At 34.5% G+C, this 21,489-nt stretch overlaps 5 protein-coding genes across 12 annotated transcripts; 1 reads left to right on the forward strand and 4 right to left on the reverse strand.

Annotated features, from left to right (window-relative positions):
• The first annotated feature begins 5,667 nt into the window (after positions 1–5,667).
• Positions 5,668–6,842, forward strand: LOC102607938 (hypothetical protein). The gene has a single exon (XM_006475387.4). The coding sequence runs from the start codon at positions 5,802–5,804 to the stop codon at positions 6,711–6,713; it is 912 nt and encodes a 303-aa protein (XP_006475450.1). The 5' UTR covers positions 5,668–5,801; the 3' UTR covers positions 6,714–6,842.
• Positions 6,843–6,978: 136 nt separating this feature from the next.
• LOC107176606 (PRA1 family protein F1) lies at positions 6,979–9,550 on the reverse strand. The gene has a single exon (XM_052436253.1). It carries the CDS (start codon positions 9,070–9,072, stop codon positions 8,452–8,454), a length of 621 nt encoding a protein of 206 aa, XP_052292213.1. The 5' UTR covers positions 9,073–9,550; the 3' UTR covers positions 6,979–8,451.
• A 25-nt stretch (positions 9,551–9,575) lies between these two features.
• LOC102606642 (uncharacterized protein At4g29660) lies at positions 9,576–11,239 on the reverse strand. 8 transcript variants are annotated; one of them, XM_025097693.2, is made up of 4 exons: positions 11,075–11,221; positions 10,838–10,868; positions 10,477–10,743; positions 9,576–10,071 (listed from the first exon to the last, which is right to left on the reverse strand). In XM_025097693.2, the coding sequence occupies exons 3-4, from the start codon at positions 10,657–10,659 to the stop codon at positions 9,961–9,963; spliced, it is 294 nt and encodes a 97-aa protein (XP_024953461.1). In that variant the 5' UTR covers positions 10,660–10,743; positions 10,838–10,868; positions 11,075–11,221; the 3' UTR covers positions 9,576–9,960. The 8 variants fall into 8 exon arrangements, with proteins under 8 accessions (XP_024953461.1, XP_024953458.1, XP_024953462.1 ...); XM_025097690.2 differs by having other exon boundaries at positions 10,477–10,747; positions 11,075–11,220; XM_025097694.2 differs by having other exon boundaries at positions 10,477–10,747; positions 10,838–10,853; positions 11,075–11,206.
• Positions 11,240–11,748: 509 nt separating this feature from the next.
• Positions 11,749–15,293, reverse strand: LOC102631234 (thioredoxin-like 2, chloroplastic). Its single transcript, XM_006475380.4, has 4 exons — positions 14,831–15,293; positions 13,367–13,546; positions 12,385–12,549; positions 11,749–12,060 (listed from the first exon to the last, which is right to left on the reverse strand). The coding sequence occupies exons 1-4, from the start codon at positions 15,047–15,049 to the stop codon at positions 11,929–11,931; spliced, it is 696 nt and encodes a 231-aa protein (XP_006475443.1). The 5' UTR covers positions 15,050–15,293; the 3' UTR covers positions 11,749–11,928.
• Positions 15,294–18,752: 3,459 nt separating this feature from the next.
• LOC102630945 (uncharacterized) lies at positions 18,753–20,874 on the reverse strand. The gene has a single exon (XM_006475379.4). It carries the CDS (start codon positions 20,667–20,669, stop codon positions 19,188–19,190), a length of 1,482 nt encoding a protein of 493 aa, XP_006475442.1. The 5' UTR covers positions 20,670–20,874; the 3' UTR covers positions 18,753–19,187.
• Between the last annotated feature and the right edge of the window lie 615 nt (positions 20,875–21,489).

A 21,489-nucleotide genomic window follows, 5' to 3' on the forward strand; every position in this document is an offset into this window, starting at 1 on the left:
TTAATAAACAACTAGTGCAAACCCACATCAGAAAAAGGTTTCTTTATCCCTTTCAAGAGTATTATCATCTATTCTAGTTCGGTAAAGTGCAAGGTGGATTGGCAATTTGAAACAAAGGATTAGTGCTTTTTGGATAATACAACTTTAGTTGGCACGTATTTGTTTGTCGTCAAAAGCTCAATAATTGCGTACAAGTTTTCATTTCTCAATCCCAATTCAAGCTTTTAAGTAACATTTGCATCAACGGTGCTTCGTTGCCTGAAAATTGTTGCTCGATTTGATGACCGAATAGACAAAATCTGAATGACTTTTTCTTATTTGTATTAGATAGCATGCTCCATTGGTAAAAATTTATTCGTGTTCTAAAAAATCTGGATTTCAAACACCACTTACATATGTGATATGTTTCTAGTTTTTAATTGGAATCTCTTTAATATTATTTTATTTGTGATTGACAATATCTTAGGGTAATTATCCATTTAGAGTGTGTTTGGTGCACCACATTGTATTGAACTACTAAACTTGTAATAATTTGTATTGTATTGAAATGAATTAAATTAATACAGTAACCCACATTTGGTGAAAGGATTGTATTGTGTATTTTAATATTTTATATTATTATATTATATTAAAATTTAAATTTAATAATAGAAAACTAATTAACCACTAGCAGCAACCGACCATCATCGAAAATTTTTAAACATTGTTCTTTTGAGTCATATTTCGTATCATTAAAATACTCTTATCAAGCTCTACATAACGGTACTAATATCATTGGAAATGAAACTCATGTTTGTTGTAGATCCACATTTAAATTTTTAAAATCTAACACTTTGAGTGTTTATTTATGACAAATGGAAGCTTCATTGCCACAAAAATATTGATACGATGGTGTAGAGCTCATGACAAGGATTCTATTGATACTGATATTAATGTTAAAAGTTATCGAAAAATAACAATAGCCAATGGCTAGTGTTGGTTTGCGATGGTCTAATCACCAACTATAATTTAAATATTTATATTTAATAAAAAAATTAAAATAAATTAAAGAACTAAAATTAAAAATTAGGAAAACAAATAAATGTGGCAAGACTAACACAAACTCAAGGGAAGAGGAGTGCAAGTTCTTATAAGCCACCTAAAATTGGTTAATTTGTACATAGCCTTATCTTAAAAGCAATGCTAGGCGTTTCAACATATAAATCCCAATTTGAGTCCAAACTAGTGTGACATTTATTTATTGGATAGTAATTAAGTAATTTTACAAGGTATAAAATCTATTATCTATTATATAAGTGACACATGGGATTCAGGCTCAAATATTAGGATCCATGCCATTATTGCCATCAAATTATCTGCACCAAAATTGGTTTTGAAAAATTTATACAATCCTGGTTATAGGTATCATTTAATTATAACACTTACATTAAAACTCGATCTCAATGGTAGCTCTGGCTCTGGAAGCCAAGCCCTTTAAATGCTTGACTTTGACTCTTTGACTCTTTATAAAAACTGAACTCTTATTTGTATTGTGGTGCTTTGGAAACTTTTATAGCTTGATGGCTTGATGGTCTCATAGTTTTGTGTTGTACTCTTTATCGAATAGAAATTTCTTTTGACCTGAACTCTATTGAGTTTTTAAAAAATTTTACCATATGTCTTTTAGTAGTGGTATATGAGTAAGATTTAATTTAATTTACTTTACTTTAATTTTTTTATTTATTAACTACCAATCAACACTTGAGTTATTTGTTTAATACATAATTAAATCATAAGAGAATCATGATTCACTAATTATAGGTCACAAATTTGAGGTTTGTTGTATGAATGGAATTTATAATTTTTAATGTTATCACTCTAATGAAGTGTTTGATGTGTGCTAATACATGTTTAAAGATGGGTGTTGAATTTGAAACTCGAAAAGTTGAAAATAAGCAAATTTGTAGTCTTTGGTTAACTATTACTTTTTGTTGCTTTAGTTTCAATACCATGCAACAATGACAGAAATTAATAGAAAACTAATTTATTCAGAAATAATAAGAATAAAGTCATATTCAGTATTAGGATATTATATCTTAAAAGTTATTGCTGATATGATAAAAATTATAGTAATGAAATAAAAGATATTAATATGTTATAAATATGATTTTTGAGTAATAATTTAGATAAAAGTAGTAAAAAATTATAGATTTTTTTATGTACAAGTCTATGATCAAATTAACTTAACTTTCAAAAACTATAGTAGCAAGTATCTACCAAATACCCTAACTACACTACCAAACAATACCTAAATTATTAATTTTGCCTTTCATGTAAAGACTTCTAGTCACATATTATGAAATAATTGAGGAAGAACTACAAATTACTCTTATAATGTTTTTATGGAAAGTCGAACTCTTTCTCTTACACATTGTAAGTGCAAGAGCTTTTCCACTAGGACCCATTGGTAGTTAAGTGATGAATTTTGATACTTTTATAAGTTATGTTTATACCCCCCTAAAAAAAAGAAAAAGGTTGTTATAGGAATGTGATATTATGAAAACATAAATTAGTTGGGTTGTATCGAATTATTCTCATGCGAATATATATTTTTTCAAAAAAAAAGGTACTCAGAATTTGGCCAAAAGATAAAAAAATGAATTTTAATATTTTATTTCTTTTAGGATATTGGAGTTCATATTTTTTAGTCTTTGAGTGATGTCTGATTTTTAAAATTATGTAAATATTTATACTAAAAACTAAATGGGATCATAACTAATGAGAACCCATTAGACATATAAATACAAATTCTAACTCCAAATTTAAAACATGTTACAAAAAACCTTGAAACATCTCACTCAACAATTGAAACATGCTAAGTCTATTATTTATAAAGTTGGCATCTTATGACAAGTCTAATTAAATTGAAATTTTATTTATTGCATATCTTGTCATAGGAATTAATTTATTGATTCCTAATTTAGTGATATTTCAATTTATTATGAATATTTGTTTCCTAATTTAATTAGATGTCTAATTTAGCAAGTCAATTAATGATGAAATTTTATAATTAGCGCATGAGATCCATTTAGAGTAAGAAGTCGGTTCAAACGGGAAGTTTATTAAATACTCTAGATTTTTTTGGGAGACAAGTAAGGTAAGAAGATCAGATTTGTTCACATTTAGATTCATATTTATAAGAGGAAAGAAACTCTTATTTGAAAACAACCTAAGTCTTTTAAGACTTGCAATTTTTGTGAAATGTTAGTGCCTATATAAAGAGAGCTATTTCATAATTGAAGGTGTGCAACACACAACATAAAGCAGAGAAGCAAAATTCAACCTCCTCCCTAGAGAACCCGAATTTGGCACATAATGCTGTGTTGATTTGTTTTATTATCTTCTTTTCATCTTTGTGGAAAGTTTATGTGGATTTTGGATCACTAGACATTAAAGAATTGAAAAATAGTTATTGATCACTTTATGAAGTGCCTTGAGATTGATCATTTTGCGAAGTGCCTTGAGAATCGTGGATTCAGATTCAATCTAAGGTTGAGTAAACTATATGGTGATAAACTGTAAGTGAGAGTGTTAAGTTTGGTAAATCTATAGGTTGTAACATCTCAATTTAGTGAATTATTTTTCATTTGGGCGTGCCCTCGTAGATGTGTGATTGATTAATTTGAACCATGTAAAATTCTCCCCGTCATTTAATTTCTGTAATTTTTTATGTTTTTTGAAAAATTAACATTTTTTATGCGGATAAACAGTATATGTGAACAATAATTGTGAACAGTAACCATGAACAGTAACGGTAAACAATATTTTTGAAAAATTAATTAAGTTGTTAATTTTTGGGTTTTAATTGCCTATATTTATTTGTAATAGATCTAAATTCCTTTCAAAACATATGATAAACATTACACCAAAGTTAAAAACCAAGACTTAATTAAACATTTAACACAAAACTTTGAAACATTATTTGTATAGTAGTTATTCCATCTCTTGCTGGATGACGGTATAAATTTTGTTTGTTGTGTGGGCTACTTCAAATATTATTTGAAGTGTTTTTCAAAGTGACTATTTCTTTCTAAAGTACTCAAATAATTAATATATATATGTTCTACATTCACTAGTACAAGGAAGTCATTTGGACTTAAATAGAGTAGGTCTCTATTCAATAAACTAGTCTTTTATGTTGGATAACTTGACATCTTAGGTCCAACCCCCGAATCACTGGTATTAAAGTTAGACTCTACTAGTTGAAACATGGTAGTGAAACAACTTAGGTTTGTCTTCTCTTCTCAATAGCTACTGGTTTCGTTTAAGAGAAAAAATTATTGAATTACTATATTGATTAATAAAGGAGAGTTTCTTAAGCTTATAAATACGACATGTCTCTTTTACTTAATGGACTAGTCTTTAGTTAGTAATAGTTCAAATCTCAAAACATTCTAGATCCAACCCCCAACACTATTTTCTCTTTAGCATAAAATTCTTTTTTCTTTTCCAAAAAATAAAACAACATAAATTAACTATCTCTTAAAGGGTAAAAATTTGGCCAATTTGTGGTTTGTTGCTCTCACAATTATGAGAGCAACAGTTCAAATCTTATGTGAGGATCCATATATATCCTGTTTCAATAATTAATTAAATGGAGGTAGATATCTTCTCACTCATGTGAATAGAACAGTCATCCCTCAATTATTAAATGGAGATAAACATCTCCCTCATTCATATGGGGTAAAAAAGACAACCTTTGATTATTAATAAGGATATAGATATCTCACTCACTCATGAACAAACATCTCTCAAACATAAACATAAATAAAAATAGAAATATATGATGTGCTTTATAAATTTGATTTAGCAATAAGTGCTAGTAGATGTCTGGTTATAAATAAAATTAATTAGTGTTTAAAAAGTAAAAAGGTGCAAAAAGTTCCGATATGCCTTATCAATTTATCATATATTCATAAAGCAAAGTGGAACAAAAAGAAATGGTTCAAATCACATTCCATGAGTTTTCCATTTTCCTCATTAATAGCAAACAAAGCAAAGAGACAACACCATCTTTCGTCATCTACTAATGAAATTATTATTATCATATGAATCTTGCCTCATATAATATGAGGCTAATGATGCCTATGTTTGGTTGCATCTCTCTCACATGGTGTAAATTTTTAGTTGACCACCCATTAATTCATCTTGTCAATAATTTACATGCCAAGAAAGAGAGAGGCAAAAAAGCCCAAAATATTCCTTCCCAAAATTTCATAATTTCGATAAACATTTGCATGTACTTTAGTGCTAATTCCCAATCAATAGGCCTACCATCTTTCTCAATGAGTAAGTTTATGCTTTCACTCAACTAATCCTTTTTGTCCTTTCACTATTATCAATTATCATTGTAGGTCAAGAGACTCAATACAGACAACTGGATTGTCTTGATGCTCCAAGATTTTCATTAAATTATATTACAAATCATCCATAAATAATAAGCATGGACCTGTCTTTTAGTGCATCATGTTAAAATGATTATGCTGCCAAATAACTCCATCATTTTCTTTCTGAATCATCATCCTTTTTTTTTTTTTTTTTTGCCCTTTTGATAATTCACAAATATAATATTAAATATATATAAAAATAATCCTGATTTCAAGGATCTATCATGTTAAAAATGAGCATCAACTCTTGCTATAAATAACACCACTCGCTGCTTTGTTTCTCTCTACTCCCCCTCTCCCATTTTCAGGACGCGCCCCGAAAGAGTCCTCAAATCATCATCCAAACCACAAACGGGTCAACCGGAAACCCAAAAAATGGAGCGACCCAGATTCGTGATTGAGGCTGCGGAAGCCGAATCAATGGCTCAAAAATCGGGGCTCACGGTCCTCCAGCTCCTCCCCACGCTGGTCAAATCCGCCCAAACCCTAGCCCGCCCGCCAATCTCGAAGTTCCATGTGGGTGCGGTGGGACTCGGGTCTTCGGGTCGGATCTTCTTGGGAGGCAACGTCGAGTTCCCGGGTCTCCCGCTCCACCAGTCCATCCACGCCGAGCAGTTCCTCATAACCAACCTCATCCTCAATGCGGAGCCCCGGCTCCAGCACTTGGCCGTGTCCGCCGCCCCCTGTGGCCATTGCCGCCAATTCTTGCAAGAACTCCGAAACACCTCCGATATTAACATCTGCATCACGTCAATTAATTCAAACGAACGTAAATATCACCCACTGTCACATCTGCTCCCTGACAGATTCGGCCCCAATGATCTTCTAGACAAAGATGTGCCTTTACTGTTAGAGACTCACCAAAACGGCATGTCGTTTAATCTCTGTAACGGTCAGATACCTGAAACTGAAAACCCAAAGGAGCGCTTGAAGTACGCAGCTTTAGAAGCTGCCAATAAGTCCCATGCGCCGTACAGTAAATGCCCATCTGGGGTGGCCATAATGGATTGCGAAGGAAATATTTATAAAGGCTCTTACATGGAGTCTGCGGCCTATAACCCGAGCTTGGGCCCGGTTCAGGCGGCGTTGGTGGCTTACTTGGCGGCGGGCGGAAGTGGCGGCGGCGGCGGGGGGTATGAGAGGATTGTGGCGGCGGCGTTGGTCGAGAAGGAAGATGCTGTGGTGAGGCAAGAACACGCGGCGAGGTTGCTTTTGCAGGTGATTTCGCCAAAGTGTGAGTTCAATGTGTTTCATTGTGGGTGTAAAAAATCTTGTTCTCGATTTTGAGTTTATTGTTTGTCGCCCATATTTGTTTGTATTAATTGGTGATTCCATATTGTTGATGAAAGATCGATCCGTAAATGACTGGATCAAAATTAGTTAAAGTTATAATATTTTTATTTTCTTTTGATTTCATGATCAAAGCTTTGTCGACATAAAACTTTTTTTTTTTTCTCTGTGATTGACCGACTGTGAATATGATCCATTTTACCAATTCTATATTGGCTGCTTATTATCAGCATGATTATTTCATGGTAACAGTATCAGTTGAATGTTAGATGAGTGTGGGCTCTGTTTTTCCTCTGTTTTGGTGACCCGTACCATTCAAATCAATAGTTTAATTCTGTAGCACATAACGCATAGGATAGTGAAAAAAGCAAGTGCGATTATTGATTCTTTTATAAAGCTTCCGTCGGTTGGTCCATGCATTCGTAAAGAAACATATTTTTCCCTTCTATCTCTAGGATTGCTATTTAAAGTAGCTTGTAGTATTGACGGTGGATGGTGCAGGTTGCCGCTGTGGAGTTGCAATGTCTCAACTTTTTTCTTCAAGACGTTTCGTGTTGATATCAATCAGTTGTCATTATGATATATGTTGATAAAAAGGTTTAAAGTCTGTCAATTACTTTTCTTTTTAACCTTCTAAAGTGCATAGCAGGTTTAAAGTCAATCAATTACTTTTTCGTTTTAACCTTTTAAAGTGCATGGTAGGTTTAAAGTCAATCGATTACTTTTCGTTTTTAACCTCCCAAGTGCATAGCAGGTTTAAGTCAATCAATTACTTTTCGTTTTTAACCTTCTAAAGTGCACAGCGCATTAGCCAATGGCAGCCGCATTTGAAACAAAGTAGGACAACAAAGTATTTGTGGAATGGTTGGTTTAATGATGTCAAATTTAGTGGCTCTTCTAGATATTATGGAAAAGGAACAAGAGAAGTGAATGGCTCCGTTCTGCTGCAGCAATCACGTTTCCAACTGCAAGCAGGGCAGTGTGTTAAAATGTCCTGCAATCACTAGGACAGCTATTGTCCCTTGTGATACAAGTAAACAGTTGAGATAGGTTCTGTTCTGGTTGATGCAAAGTGGAAACATGAGATGGAAGCAGTGAACTCAGCCTCATTTTTGGTCTATATTATATGTTTTTAGTGGGTGAGGATGGCTTCAAAATTTTCACCCGTTGAAGTAGAAACCTGTAGTTATTAACAGCAATTTAACCAGGATATTTTCACCCTGTAAATCTTTTACCTCCCAGATATATAACTGGGGTGTCATTTCTTAAAGATGACTGCTTTTTCAGATATATAGATTGTCTGGCTCACATTAACATGCACTGGATAAAACAAAATGCTACCAAATTTTCAAAGTGGGAGCTTGAGCTTTTTTTGCTTCAGCTTTTAATGGATGGCTTTCATTGTTAACTCCTCTCTTCGTCTCTGAAATCCAACCAAGCAAGGCTAAGCAATTCATAAATCAAAAGTTTTGCAAAAGAAAAGTTCCAGTTTGTAAACATTACCACAATTCGTGTGTTGTGATGGTGTTTGTCCCTGGTAGGCAAGGCACTAGAACTATTGTTTTCTGTATAGGAGAAAAAGAAATGCCGTAGTGGCTTGTTGATCAAAAGTCAGTTAGCTAGTATGCCATATTGTAATTGTAACGGTAACTGTTGCATTCAGAAGCTCAATTATCCACATTTTAATGAAATAATCGAAGAAAACAGACACAAAAGAAAGAGTTAACAAAGTGCATTAGGAGGAAGAGGAGGGAGATGCAGCATGCTTTAGAGGCAGAGGCACAACACGATTACTCTGCAACGATCCGAGCCTTTCTTCATCATCTGCAGAAAACATGTCATCAGTACTTCTAAATCCGGCATGAGCCGCAATTACCACTGTCCCAATACAAAGACCAATAATGATATTTTTCGTGACATCCGTTAGAAAAAGAAAAGCAATCGTTCCCGGCAACAAAGCTGTCATCAGAATTCGATCATCGATCACAAAGCCATAAACCACTAATCTGTCCCCATCACGTAAGAAATATAGGAATAACCACGCAGCTATCAGGATTATTAAGATGATCAGAGAAACTGGGTTCCAAAACAAGCTGACAACGATAATTGACAATATGATAACGGCATAGTTCATGCGATAAAATGCAGCATTTGATTGAATCCTTTCAATGAAGTTACCAAATGAGGTGGGAAGCTTTATAGACTGGATTTGTATGAACTCGTCCCATGGTCTTGGTGTGCCAAATCCTGATTCGATCAGTCGTTTTACACGAGTGCTTAAAGGTTGGCTTGATAATTCCGGTGTCTCTGTCGGTATAGTTCCATAAGTTGTCATTTCCCGTTGATCAACATACATGCGCCAATACAAAAAAGAGACACAGAGAGAAGCAAAGCAATGCCAAGGAGAAGGGAAAAGAAGAGCGTGTGGAAAATAAAGGTCGTTAAGAAAACATGCGTGTTGTGATTCCTAGAATTTATTTGATACGCAAGATATTACATGCCAATTAGATGATACATTGATGATTTACAGAGCTTGAGATCGAGATTTTAGGTACTGGTTTTCTTCCTTGTCAAAAATAGCACACGCCAACTTTAGGATTAGGATGTGCAACCCAACAAAAGTACAAGGAAACATACAAATCAAAAGAGTTGAGGAGAACATGTTGCTTCAAAAACTAATATTAAAAAGGGGACAGCAAGATGTTCCATAATTTGAGGTCTGCCAATGTGGTATTATTAGATTATGAAAGATCTATGAATTCTCAGCATCAAACTGTTTAGGGCATACACCAAACTATTTTTGAGAGGCGCATGAATGGGACATTAACAGCAGTAGGCATTCATAACACAGCTAGAACCTCACAAACAAAAGGGTAAATAGATGAAAAGGAGTCCCAAAATAAGGGGTCTATAAACATCCCTGACATGGGTGAAGAATATCAAATTTGCCCCCATTACATTCTCAACAGGTTATTCATTTCACAAAATGAAGCATTCCCCATACAAAGTCAGAGACATCTCTTTGATCTCACAGAACACCAAGGTCTCTCCATATGCTTACATAATCAATTGGGGATGAAGCTTTCTTTTCTTTATTTTTTCCGCTCTCACTGGCTATGCATCATTTTGACCTGAAAGTTATTTTTTACCAAGAATAATATTTGATCACTACGTACCACCAAAACCTGTGACCTTTGTACAATAAACACAAGTAGAAAGGAAGTAGCTTCAACACGACTCCAATTCACATATTTTGCGGCAGGGTATCCCCCTTGTAAACCTTCCAGGGACCACCATAAAATGTTGGCCGCATGAGCGGCACAGCTTCACCAGGGTGATCTTCCCAATACTTCTCCTGGAGAATGAAATAAGCACAATTCTCAGATCATTGATGCATAAGTCAGGCATCCAATTCAAATGTATTACGACACGACACTTAACTAACTTCAACAATAAAGTATAGTCATGTAAGAACAGAGATTAAGACAAACAAAATCCTAACAAGCAGATGAGAAGAAAACTTGTATTAGCTCAATAAGATACAGATGTGCGCTAGAGATGCTCTAGATATAGTTCCAAGATGATAGATAAGCAAACCACCATTAACTAGAAATAAAAAGAAAAGTAATCATTTGTCTGGTGTTTCATCTTAAACAATCAAAACACCATCAATTCCAAGTCTATGTTAGAAAGGGTTAGTATGAATATGCAAGACTGAAAGTAAACGACTAAAGAAACAAGAGTTCGAATTGGAATCGACCTTGTAGAGTTGCTCGTTAATAGCAGCGGCAATCACACCAGTGTAGAAAGCAGCAACATAGATACTGACAAGGGGTGTGAAAGATTTGGGTCTTCTGTAGGGCTCTATCATGTCCCAAATTAGTGTTCTTTCCCACTTTGTGTACACATAGTCCGCGTATTTTCTCCATAAGTAACTCGCCATTTCCAACCTCCCCCTTTGACTTCCACTGCCACTCACACTGCCCTTGGACGGCCCCTCAATAAACCCTATGTCCCGCCACCTAAGCTGCCTACCATATCTCAAGTAAATAAAATTGGATAATTATTTTTTTAGCAAATACCAACCAAATCTTTATAATATTTTTCAGCAAAAAACGCACCAAAATTATCCACTGTCTGCCGTAAATGAAGCTTCCAATGCCGTTCATGTGAAAAACTTTCAATTAATAACATGATAAATTTTACCAATAGGCTTAATAAAGGGAGATTAGCTCAACAAGAGAACAAAACTAATTAAACAAACACATGGAATCATATAAAGTAATTTATTTATTTATTATTATTTTAGGTTGTTGTTGAGGACTTGGGGGTGCTTCCAAACAAGATAATATGAATACCTTTTGAAGGTCAGTGGTGACAGCCGTGAAGCGGCGGCGCAACTCAGCAGCGGGTGTCAATTCACGCTGCAGGATTTCGTTTGGACTTCGGAGCGCTTTGGAGTTCGCTGCTCTCTCTTCGCGTTTGTGTTTCTGATGTCACTTTTATATTTCAATTTCACAAAGAAACATCTGGATCCGGATACCAGGAATGAATTGAATCCGCATCCCCATCCGAATCTGAATCCGAATCCGTTTGGCCCCTCAAATCTAGCCTGCATTCGCTTGCATCCACCCACAATTCCACATTTGTTATTTAATGCCAGAGAGGAAAAATTCGGATCGGAGTAGCATGGACTTTCTCGACTTAATTGAGGGCACCATTCTCCCGTTAAGCTAACTACATCAAATCACAAGTTTTAAAATGGCTTGAGACTTCAGTCCCATGTGGGTATTGATTTCTCTATAATTTGTTTGCAGCAGATCCCCCCACCTGGAGATCAATGCATGCTCAGTCGAATTTTTATGGTATATTAGTAGATTTTTACCGTATATTAGTGGATTTTTACAATGAAAATCAACAAAGGAATCTTCTTATCTGACAGCAGCACTTGCATGTCTACTTTAGTTCTTTCATTTCCATGGGACCTATTTTTTCTTAACTTACATACACCCACCACAAGAAGCTTGAACCATAATGACAAAGAATGACGCTGAATAGAATGCTTATTGTTCTTTTACAAACAAAAATTCCCAATATACATAATACCAGTTGTAGCTCACCGCATATGCTTTTCGGTCAGTAACATACACAAGCATGCACAATCCCTAGACAAATTAATGCTTAATTAATTAATAGTCGTATGTTTAACGCTTTAACTTGATCCTGCCGGCTTCTCCAATGGAACCGATATACCTTCAAGACTGAGATCTCCAACTCCCTTTGGTGGGCCAATGCTGCAACGATCCGTATTGTGCAGTGCTATGGCCTCTTTTATTTTTTGAAACTGCAGATAGAATTAAGAACATTAACCATAACCTAAAAGAAGAAAGATCGGATTATTGGATTTATACTTGAATCAATATCCGCAGCATAACCTGCAGCATTCCAAGGTCTAAACACATCAAATCACAGTTCTCGCAATCGTTATGTACCAACCTTGTATATTCTAGACGTCTCTCTAACACACACAGTTCTCATAATTTAGCAATAGGGTCCCAAAATAAATATTTCATATCACAAATCTCATTTAAATGAACAAGGTATCCTAGAACACTCAAAGCAAGCTTGTGAATATATTAGGAAAGAATAGTGATGAGAGAGCACTCACCTTAGCAAGTGAACACGAAAATGATTCTAACTGTCCATGGGCGCCGCGGTAAAAGTGGAAATAAGGAAGCACCTTCACATTCAAACTTTTGCACATTGGTTTGTTCTCATCAAAATTGACTTTTAGGAATACAATCTCAGGATGTTCCTCAGCTGTCCTACAGAGCTGAAAGATTCATTACACGCAAAATCAGGAGAATCATCGTACTTATTAGAACACAGTATAAGAAACAGTGAGAGATGTACAAGTATTAATTTCCTATAGTTGTCTTAATAAGTAGTAGATCCTGGAACTATTATATGGACACAACTACAAACTTGTTCTCAACGGATTGAATTCATTTTGTATCTTTTAAGGTAAATGTACAATATGATAAAAGTTTACATTGCTAAGGTATGCATTTCACAGATATAACCCTTTACACATAAAACTTGTATGCATCTCTTAACATTTTTCTGCAGAATATATCCTTTCAAAAAAGAGAGAGTGGAGAGCCTAAGTACTCCTTGTATCATGGAAAAATCTTAAAATCACTAGAAAGTTCTTTTAACATAAATGATTCGAATAACTGATTTATAAATGAGTCCAATATCTCAAGTGCAAAAGGAACAAAAATGTGACAAACCAACCAAGCATATAGCACAAAATGCAAGTCTATTGCATCACCATGGGCGGTCTCACCATCTCTTTTATACTCGATGACTTCTGTCTTGATAAGTTTGGCATGGAAATGAATGCTAAATTTAGAATGCCATTACAACAGCACGACTGGTTAAGATTACATAGTCTATTTTCTATGCAAGGTTTGTCAACATATTTACCAGTTTGTGACTCCACGTACACCTTGAAGGTGCCAAAGTTATTAAGAGAACTAATCCAACTAAAGTTTTACAAGAGAATAGTTCTGTTGATAATGCAAAGTATGCTAATCTAAGCATAAACACTACCACTAAAAACAGTCGACTAACAAAAGAGGAGTTACCTTTGGAAATAATGCCCGGCATGATGCACACCAGGTTCCATAAAATTCAACAATGACTAATCTATCACCAGCTTGACTCAGGGCTTCTAAAAATTCCTGTGTAGAATGAATGTCAATCATATTTGGTGCGTTTTTTTCCCACCATTTTGGCTGGTTGGTTTCAGCAAGGGTTGCATGTACCTGATAGTGAAGCACCCAAATGATTAGAAAAGATCCACAGAAAAAAAAGAAAGAAAGAAATTATCAACGTGTCACATAAACCAGAAACTATTAAAACAATTTTTCTGCAGAGTATAAGGAATAGGTGGATGGATAACCCCTCTGGCCTCTGCACTTATGGATCAGTAAACCGGCAAGGCGGAGAACTAGAATTTTATCCACCAAAGAAATTCATAAGATAAGGATTTTCAGATATGATAATCAGGTCAAACCATTATCCATATGAGATGAGATACCAGCTATAGCAATTCCAAATACTTAGGCAAGCTTCATCAATGAATGTAAATGCCGAGAGGGCAGAACCAAAATGCCAACATGCTAAACTCACATTTTGGGGGATGCAGCATCCTCTAATGCCTAGATCTGATAACTTCAATGCCTTATTTTAGCTTTAAGTTAATTTATTGATTTAGTAATATTAATCTGAATACTTTTCGGCCAGTTAATCATCGAACACCTCCTGGTGAGAACCAAGAAGGTAAACAAATTTTGCCTACAGCAATTACATACTGAACACAAGAAGTATGCAACCAACGGGCAACCAGGAAGACCATTATAAAGATTAAGGCATAAAAAAATTGGACATAATGAGGGAACATATCTCAATTCTTGTTAGTAAGAAATGAAACGAAAAGAATCAAACTATGGGGGCAGTAGAGGGGTAAGAGAAAACTTCCATGTGACTCCAATTAAACTTGGTGCTCGCACTATTGAGGATTAGAAAATTTGATCATGATCTAAGAACAAAAAGAGAAGTAACAAAAAGAACGAAAAGAAAGGAAACCAAAACAGAGTGGATATCTAAGGTTTTCATCCCTAAACAGTATGGCTGTTTTGCAACTCTCACACAATTATCATAACATTAAAGAACAGGTTTCTTGCAGCTCCTGATACAAGGCCTAAGAACGAAAGATATCATCTTTCGCACACAAAGCTTGCAATTACAGGGGCACCGTAATGGATCAAAGTAACTTTGTAAGAATCACCCACGTTTCAGCTCAAAAAACAAGCTACAACTCCTTTTTTTATAAAAAAAATAAAGATTAAGCTAACAATGAACTGAACTGAATAAAAGAGTTCACCCAGTATCTCTCAATCTCAAAGCAAGGAAAAAAAAAAACTTTTTTGACATCAATAATCCAAATTTGAACAAAAACAGAGGCAAGATACATCCCAATTATCAGGAAAGACTGCAAAAATAAATAGTTCCAACAAATGGGTCCTAAAAAAAGTGAAGCTGTGTACCTTAAATGAGATTAAACGCTTCCTGGGTGTCAATGAAAAGCGAGCAAGGCCAGCAGAAGAAGAAGCAGCAGCAAGAGGATAGATTCTCTTATTATCTGAAATTTGATTAGGAGGCAGACCCAGTTGAAGGCAACCCGACGTTGAGGAAAATGAGGTGAGCACTGAAGAAGAAGAAAAACGAAGTGACTGAAATGAACATGCCCTTATAACATCTGCCATTTACGGGTTGCCGAGATAGAATTAAATTTTGAATTTAAAGAGAAATGACAATAAAATAGAAGAGAGCGTACGGATTCTATTTATAGGAATTAGAAATGAAAGAAAAGAAAAAAGCTGACACAACTACATAATAAGTTCAAAGGGACAGAAGAGAGAGCTGTGAGTGGAGTTTGGGTGAGTTATGGTTAATGCAAATTGTGTCGCCTTGGCGAAGCGAAATTTCGGTCTCGTGTTGGAACTGGCTACTGTTTGTTAATTGTGAAAGCCCAGATATTAATTAGATCGTACGAAGAAGATGTATCCACATATGCACACCTTAACGCTGCGTTTACTTTTTGAATTGGAGTGGAAATCTCGAGAAGTAAGAATTCTTGGATTAGGAGTGTGGAGTGAGAGTGGGAGTAGGTTGTTTACTTACACTAGAATAGAAACATGGAATAGACATCAGAATCTAATTTATGTGTTTACTTTATCTTGAATTAGGAGTAAATAGTTTCAAATTACAATTTTATCTTTATTTAGAGAATTATAATTTTTAATTACAAAACTAATAAAAAATATATTTAATGAATAATATTTATTTTATTATATTTTTAAATTTATTATAATTATTAATATTCTTAATTATGAACAATAATTTATTAATTTTAATTGAAATATAAAATGACACCTTATTTTTTTTTATTTAATATAATTATATTAAATTTATTATTATATAAAATAATAATATAATATTATTTAGTACAAAATTAATATTTTCTTAGAATAAACTATTTATTATTATTAATATTAAATAAATATAGTACTATTATTTTTAAAATAAATATAATAATATTATATTTATTAATTCTCTATTCATATAATAATATTATTTTAAAATAATTTTAACTTAGAATCAATGTAAATTATTATTCAAACAAATATTATTTATTTTATTTTATTAATTATAAAATATTAAATTAAATTAAAAATGAAATGGTAAAAAGGGGAGAGGTGGGAGTGGATTCCCACTCTCACTCCCCACTCCAAAAATAAGTGGGGCCTACGGAGTGAGATTCTCAATCCGTGATCATTTTAAGCAAGCAAACGCTGGAGTGGGAGGAATCCACACTCCTCACTCCCACTCCAGCAAGTAAACACAGCCTAAATGTGGAGGGATAACTATTGGTTACAATAATTTGCATGGAATCATTGGAATGTAATGGAAAAGCCGAAATCCTTGGGTGAGTTAATCTTTACTCATACTCTTTTGTTATATATCCATGTATTATAATATACAATTAAAATATAATTAGTTTTACATCTTTATCTAATAATTACTAATTATATATGTCTAATGTTGAGTAAAAAAGTCAACTTAACACTAAATCTAAATCTTTTATATTTTCTTCAAGTGTTTGACTTTACTCTATACTCATGCATTTTTTTAGATGCTGCCTTTTGAAAAAATTTAAAAAAAAATTAATTTTGATTTTATCTTAATAAAATAGTAATTTTTAAAATATTTTAAAATTATTATAAATATTAATTTATCCTTAATTATTATTAAGCAGACGAATGAAATTTTCATCGATGCATTCTAATTTATCTTTTATTTTTAAATGATTTTTGAGATAAATTAAGATTTACAATAATTTCAAAAAATCTTAAGAATTATTATTTTACGGGGGTAAACTAAAATTAATCTTAAAAAGAGAATACATTTAACCTTTTAAAAAAATAATAAGATTTAGTAGTTACATCAACTTTACAATAGAACTTTTCCGTTAGTTATAATTAATAATGGCGGTTAGGGTGAACCGGTAAAGAGTGCAAGTGCACATGCCACGTAGTCACCTAATGAGGTATGTTTGTTTGGTTCCCGTGATAGTATCTTAGGTCTGTCTTGAAATTATATGTTTTAAGTAAAAGATAATAATACTTAAAGGATTAGGTCTAAAAATTCTGTTGAGTTGATAAAATAGTTTGCGCTAAAAAATAAAAAATAAAATTAACGGTAATATTAAAATTTTTAAATAAAAAGATCAATGAGTTTTAAAAGTATTAACATGAATTGGACACTTGGACCTTTCTAAAATTTGGTCAATTTCAGCAAATACATGCAACTACAATTAAATAGGGAAAATATATTAAAAAACACATCTTAAATTTGTTATCGACACTGTAGTTTCCATGAAACATGGAAGGAAATAAAAGGCCATTTGAGTTTCTCATTAATTAATCACGTTTTGTTTAAAATGGTGAGAATTGTGTGATCCATTCAAAATATGAAATGCCAAAGAAAGTTATGCTGGAGATTGGAGAGGGCTAGAAGCTGCCAATCCTTTCTCAATCCCCACCTAACACAATTTGCACAAAGCGACAGGTCTCCAAAGTTTTCATTAAGAAGAGAGAAAAAGAAATAAAAGCCACATTTTTTTCACAATTTGACAACTGACAACCAAAAATATCAGCAACATGCGCTTTACCTCCACCCTCCAAGAAAGCTTGTGTACAATTTATGGTCCTAATTACAACAACTGTTCAATAGTTGTGGCTAATTATGCAAAGACCCAACTCCCCTATTACCCAGTACAAGCATGAGTTATAACTTTATATGTAACTCATTCCATTCGCATGAACATAAATATCTCTGAATATTAGAGAGAGTAAATTTTTAAATTGATGCTCGGCAGGCTTTTAGATTGCACACAAAAATGCATGAATCAAGAATCCAAATATATTTCAGATTGTAACAATGTCAAATAAAAAACGCACATGTTCAAGAACCAGAATTCAGCGTGAGATGATTCTTTTACACAATTAATTGTCCTCTACTGAGCCACCAAGATTTTCTATCCTCCATTTTGGATGAATGGATGGATGGAAATTCTAGTTTTCAAATGAGAACAACTTCCACCAATCTCAATTCGTAATTCCTATTCGGAAGTTTCAGACTTGGAAGAGTCCAAAACGTAGAACCTCCAAGGAGAGTTGGGATGTCAACATCTCCTTCTTTTGCCAACCCAACAAGGAAAAGAAAATGATACTCGTATTTGATTGGAGTAACATGAATTTTTTGTTCACAGCTTCTAGTCTCTCTTAATCTAGATTTTACTGTCGCTTTAAATTCAAGTGACAGTAAACAGCACAACAAAGAGGAATACTGCTTTACAAGGCAACATCATGACAGCTCATTGGAAAAAAAAAAAAACCCTAGGAGATGTATGCACAAATCAAACACGATACATGCAACTCTAATCAAGCAATTATTAATCCCGTAACACCTTTACTTGACATGAAGAGTACGAATTCAATGTTAAATACCATACAACAAGCTGAAAACACAAAAGTTGTTCCACACAAACTAGGACTGCCATCAATAGAAATGACCATATGAAAAGTGACTCAAAATTGTGTTTGCTCTTTGCTTGCACCCAAGAAATTTTGTGCAGATGTATATCAGTAGTTGAGAAATGTGCTAAGCTTGCTAACCTGGTTAAGCTAATAAAAAATCTTCCATTGAATCTTTTTATACCACAATGCATGAAATGAGCGATATTTACTTTTTTTCTTCAATGAACACTTCTAATATCCTGTACCACTATAAATGATTGCATCTTTACATGGTTTCATATCTACACATGAAAAAGAAAGATAAAATACTTGGGTAAACCAGTTGTTGCATAACTAAGTCAACAGAATTTTTTGCTACCGAAAAGCATAAGCCACAATCAGATATCATTATATCAAATTGGACATGCAATTTTTTCTTGGTCTTGGCCACATATCTCTCGTGTAAACAAAAAGAAACTTCCACCCACATGTCCACCTATCCAATTGCTACTTTAGTTCTACAATGAAGAAACAATAACAGTATTGTAAAAACTACCATTCAGTACTCAACTGCTACTGCAGCAAGCAATAAAGGATAAATTTGAGCCAAGCCAACAGAAAGAATAGTGCAAATACAAGCAGGCATGACTCAACAATCTAAGGGGATCCCGAGGTTACAAATAGTAATTACCTCTCTACTCCGCCTGATCAGGAGATCATATAGGTCAGGAAATATATGTCAAACAGCTTCATCATAGAAATCCTGCTAGCTTCTTCCCCATCCTTGGGCAGCAAAGATCAGTTGAGGCCTGCTTACACATATTTATTTCGCAGTACGCAAGAGAATAGACAGGGGAAATGACGAAGACCCATTGTTTGGAGCACCATCTATCTTCAGAATCGAAGTAATTACATTGTATATCTGAACATTCTCAAAGGAAGGCACCTTCCTTCCCCTAGCAAACTGAGGACCATGGCCAATAAAGATGGTCCTCATGGAGAAAACTGCATTGTCGTAACCATGAGCTCCTCCACATTCTTTTCTGTTTGTCCTCTTCTGCTCCACCTTAAACCCCTCCTCAATCAACCCTATTATCGGCGGAATCCTATCACTTGCAGCATAATGTAACCGGCTAGGCAGCTCCCCCTTAAGATACACTTTCAAATTCTTCCCATTCTCAACTTTCCCCGACTTCAACCCTTCATTCATCTTTTCAACAATATCTGATGGATTATACCCAGCAGGTGGACGGATTGCAAGCAATGGACTATAAGATTGAACCCACTCAGCTGGAATTTCAATCCAAGAGGCCAAGTCATCTAAGAATATCAACTTCTTATCACAAGTACCGACCATTCCATGATCACCAACCATAATAATGGTAACATCCTCAAAAACCCCTCTTTTCTCTATACCATCAATTAACCTCCCTATCATTCGATCAATCCTAGCAACTGCTTCGGTTATTTCCGGATCATCAGGGCCAACCTTGTGACCTTGATGATCAGGATCCTCAAAATACAAAGTCATAAACGAAGGGATTTCACTACTGGGCAAATCAAAATAACTCAAAACAGTATCAACTCGGTCCTCAAAAGGCACAGACCCATTATAATTCATACAAAAACCTTTGGGACAATTCCAAGAACCTTTCTTAACCTCAGAGCCAGGCCAAAAATAAGTAGCAGCCTTTAACCCATGATTGGTCACAGTCTCCCATAATGGCTCCCCAAGCCACCACTTGGGCTCATGACTCGCCATGGTAAAGGTGTCACCAGTATAAGGATCCACAAAATGGTTGTTAATAATACCGTGATAGGCAGGATAAAGACCAGTAACAATAGAGTAATGATTAGGGAAAGTCAAAGAAGGGAAGACCGGAATCAAACCCGTTTCAGCTTCAGTGCCGTTGTTGATCAGACGGTGGATGTTAGGCGTTGAGGTCTTGAACTGGTACCCAAACCGAAACCCATCTGATGAAACCAAGAGGACAACCGGTTTTTCCAATTTCTTGAGAGCACGAGCTGTCGTTTCGAACGAGGATTGTGCCGAAGACGAAGAGGCAGAAGAGAAGAAGAGGAAAGCGAAGGCGGCTGCTGCAGAGAGAGCAATGCAGGTGAGGAGTAGAAGAGCGATGAAGAGGATCGTTGTGGATGGTTTCTGACGAGGGTTTGATGATGATGAAGAGTCTGAGCAATCGGTGTCAAAAGAAAGAAGAGCAGTTGTTGATTGATTCGTTGGCTCCTCAGCTTCTTGTGTTGGTAAAGGTAATGGCTTCGTTGAAGTCAATGAATCAGAACCCATTATCAAAACTTCGCAATCTGTTTCTCTTCGGATTCTTGATATGTGGGTGACCTTCTTGTTGCTTCTTTATGGAGTTTGGATTGAGATGCAAATCAAGAAGAAGATGGTGGTTATGTTGTTATGTTGGCAGGTTGCTGTCACTGATCTTCATCGTTCAAAAGCTTGGTGCCTCGGTCCATTGACTGGAGTGTAAAAAACGTTTTTCTTTTTCACAATATATTTATTATATGTGTATGAAAATTAACCCTTTTTTGTTCCCCAAACAGTCTTGATCAATCTCAGACGCGATTTTGATCCAGCGGTTATAATTTCTTGGGTCCCGTTTCTTTAGATAATCAGTTGATCGCAACTGTAAGAGCGGCTTCACTGAAGCAACAAAGCTTTGGGAGCTGTTAATGCAAGCAGTTAAGCGAAGCATGGTAACTTGGAATTACATACATTTTTTGGTTTACTACGTTACCCAAGGTCCTAGCGCTCTCCAGTGTTGAGTGATAAAAAAGTGAACAAAAATTAATACAATTTAATCTCTCTCTTTTCTTTTTTTAATAAAGTAAGCGTAAATAAAATCTAAATATTTGTTTTTTTAGCTTTTTACTTTCCTCGATATTTGAATTTTAGCGTCTAACCTACGTAAACTATTAGAAAATCACTCAACCATATTTTTAAGGCGGTCATATAATAGATATTTTAGTCAATAAACTTACATTTAGTTTTCATTTTTTAGTTTACAACTCTAGTCCTAATTATTAAATTTATATTTTACCTTAAAGATTTCTTTTTAATTTTACAATACTACTGTTAGTGGTAAAATTTGTGTCAT

The sequence above is a fragment of the Citrus sinensis genome, chromosome 1 (assembly GCF_022201045.2).
Source record: "Citrus sinensis cultivar Valencia sweet orange chromosome 1, DVS_A1.0, whole genome shotgun sequence".
NCBI lineage: Eukaryota > Viridiplantae > Streptophyta > Magnoliopsida > Sapindales > Rutaceae > Citrus > Citrus sinensis.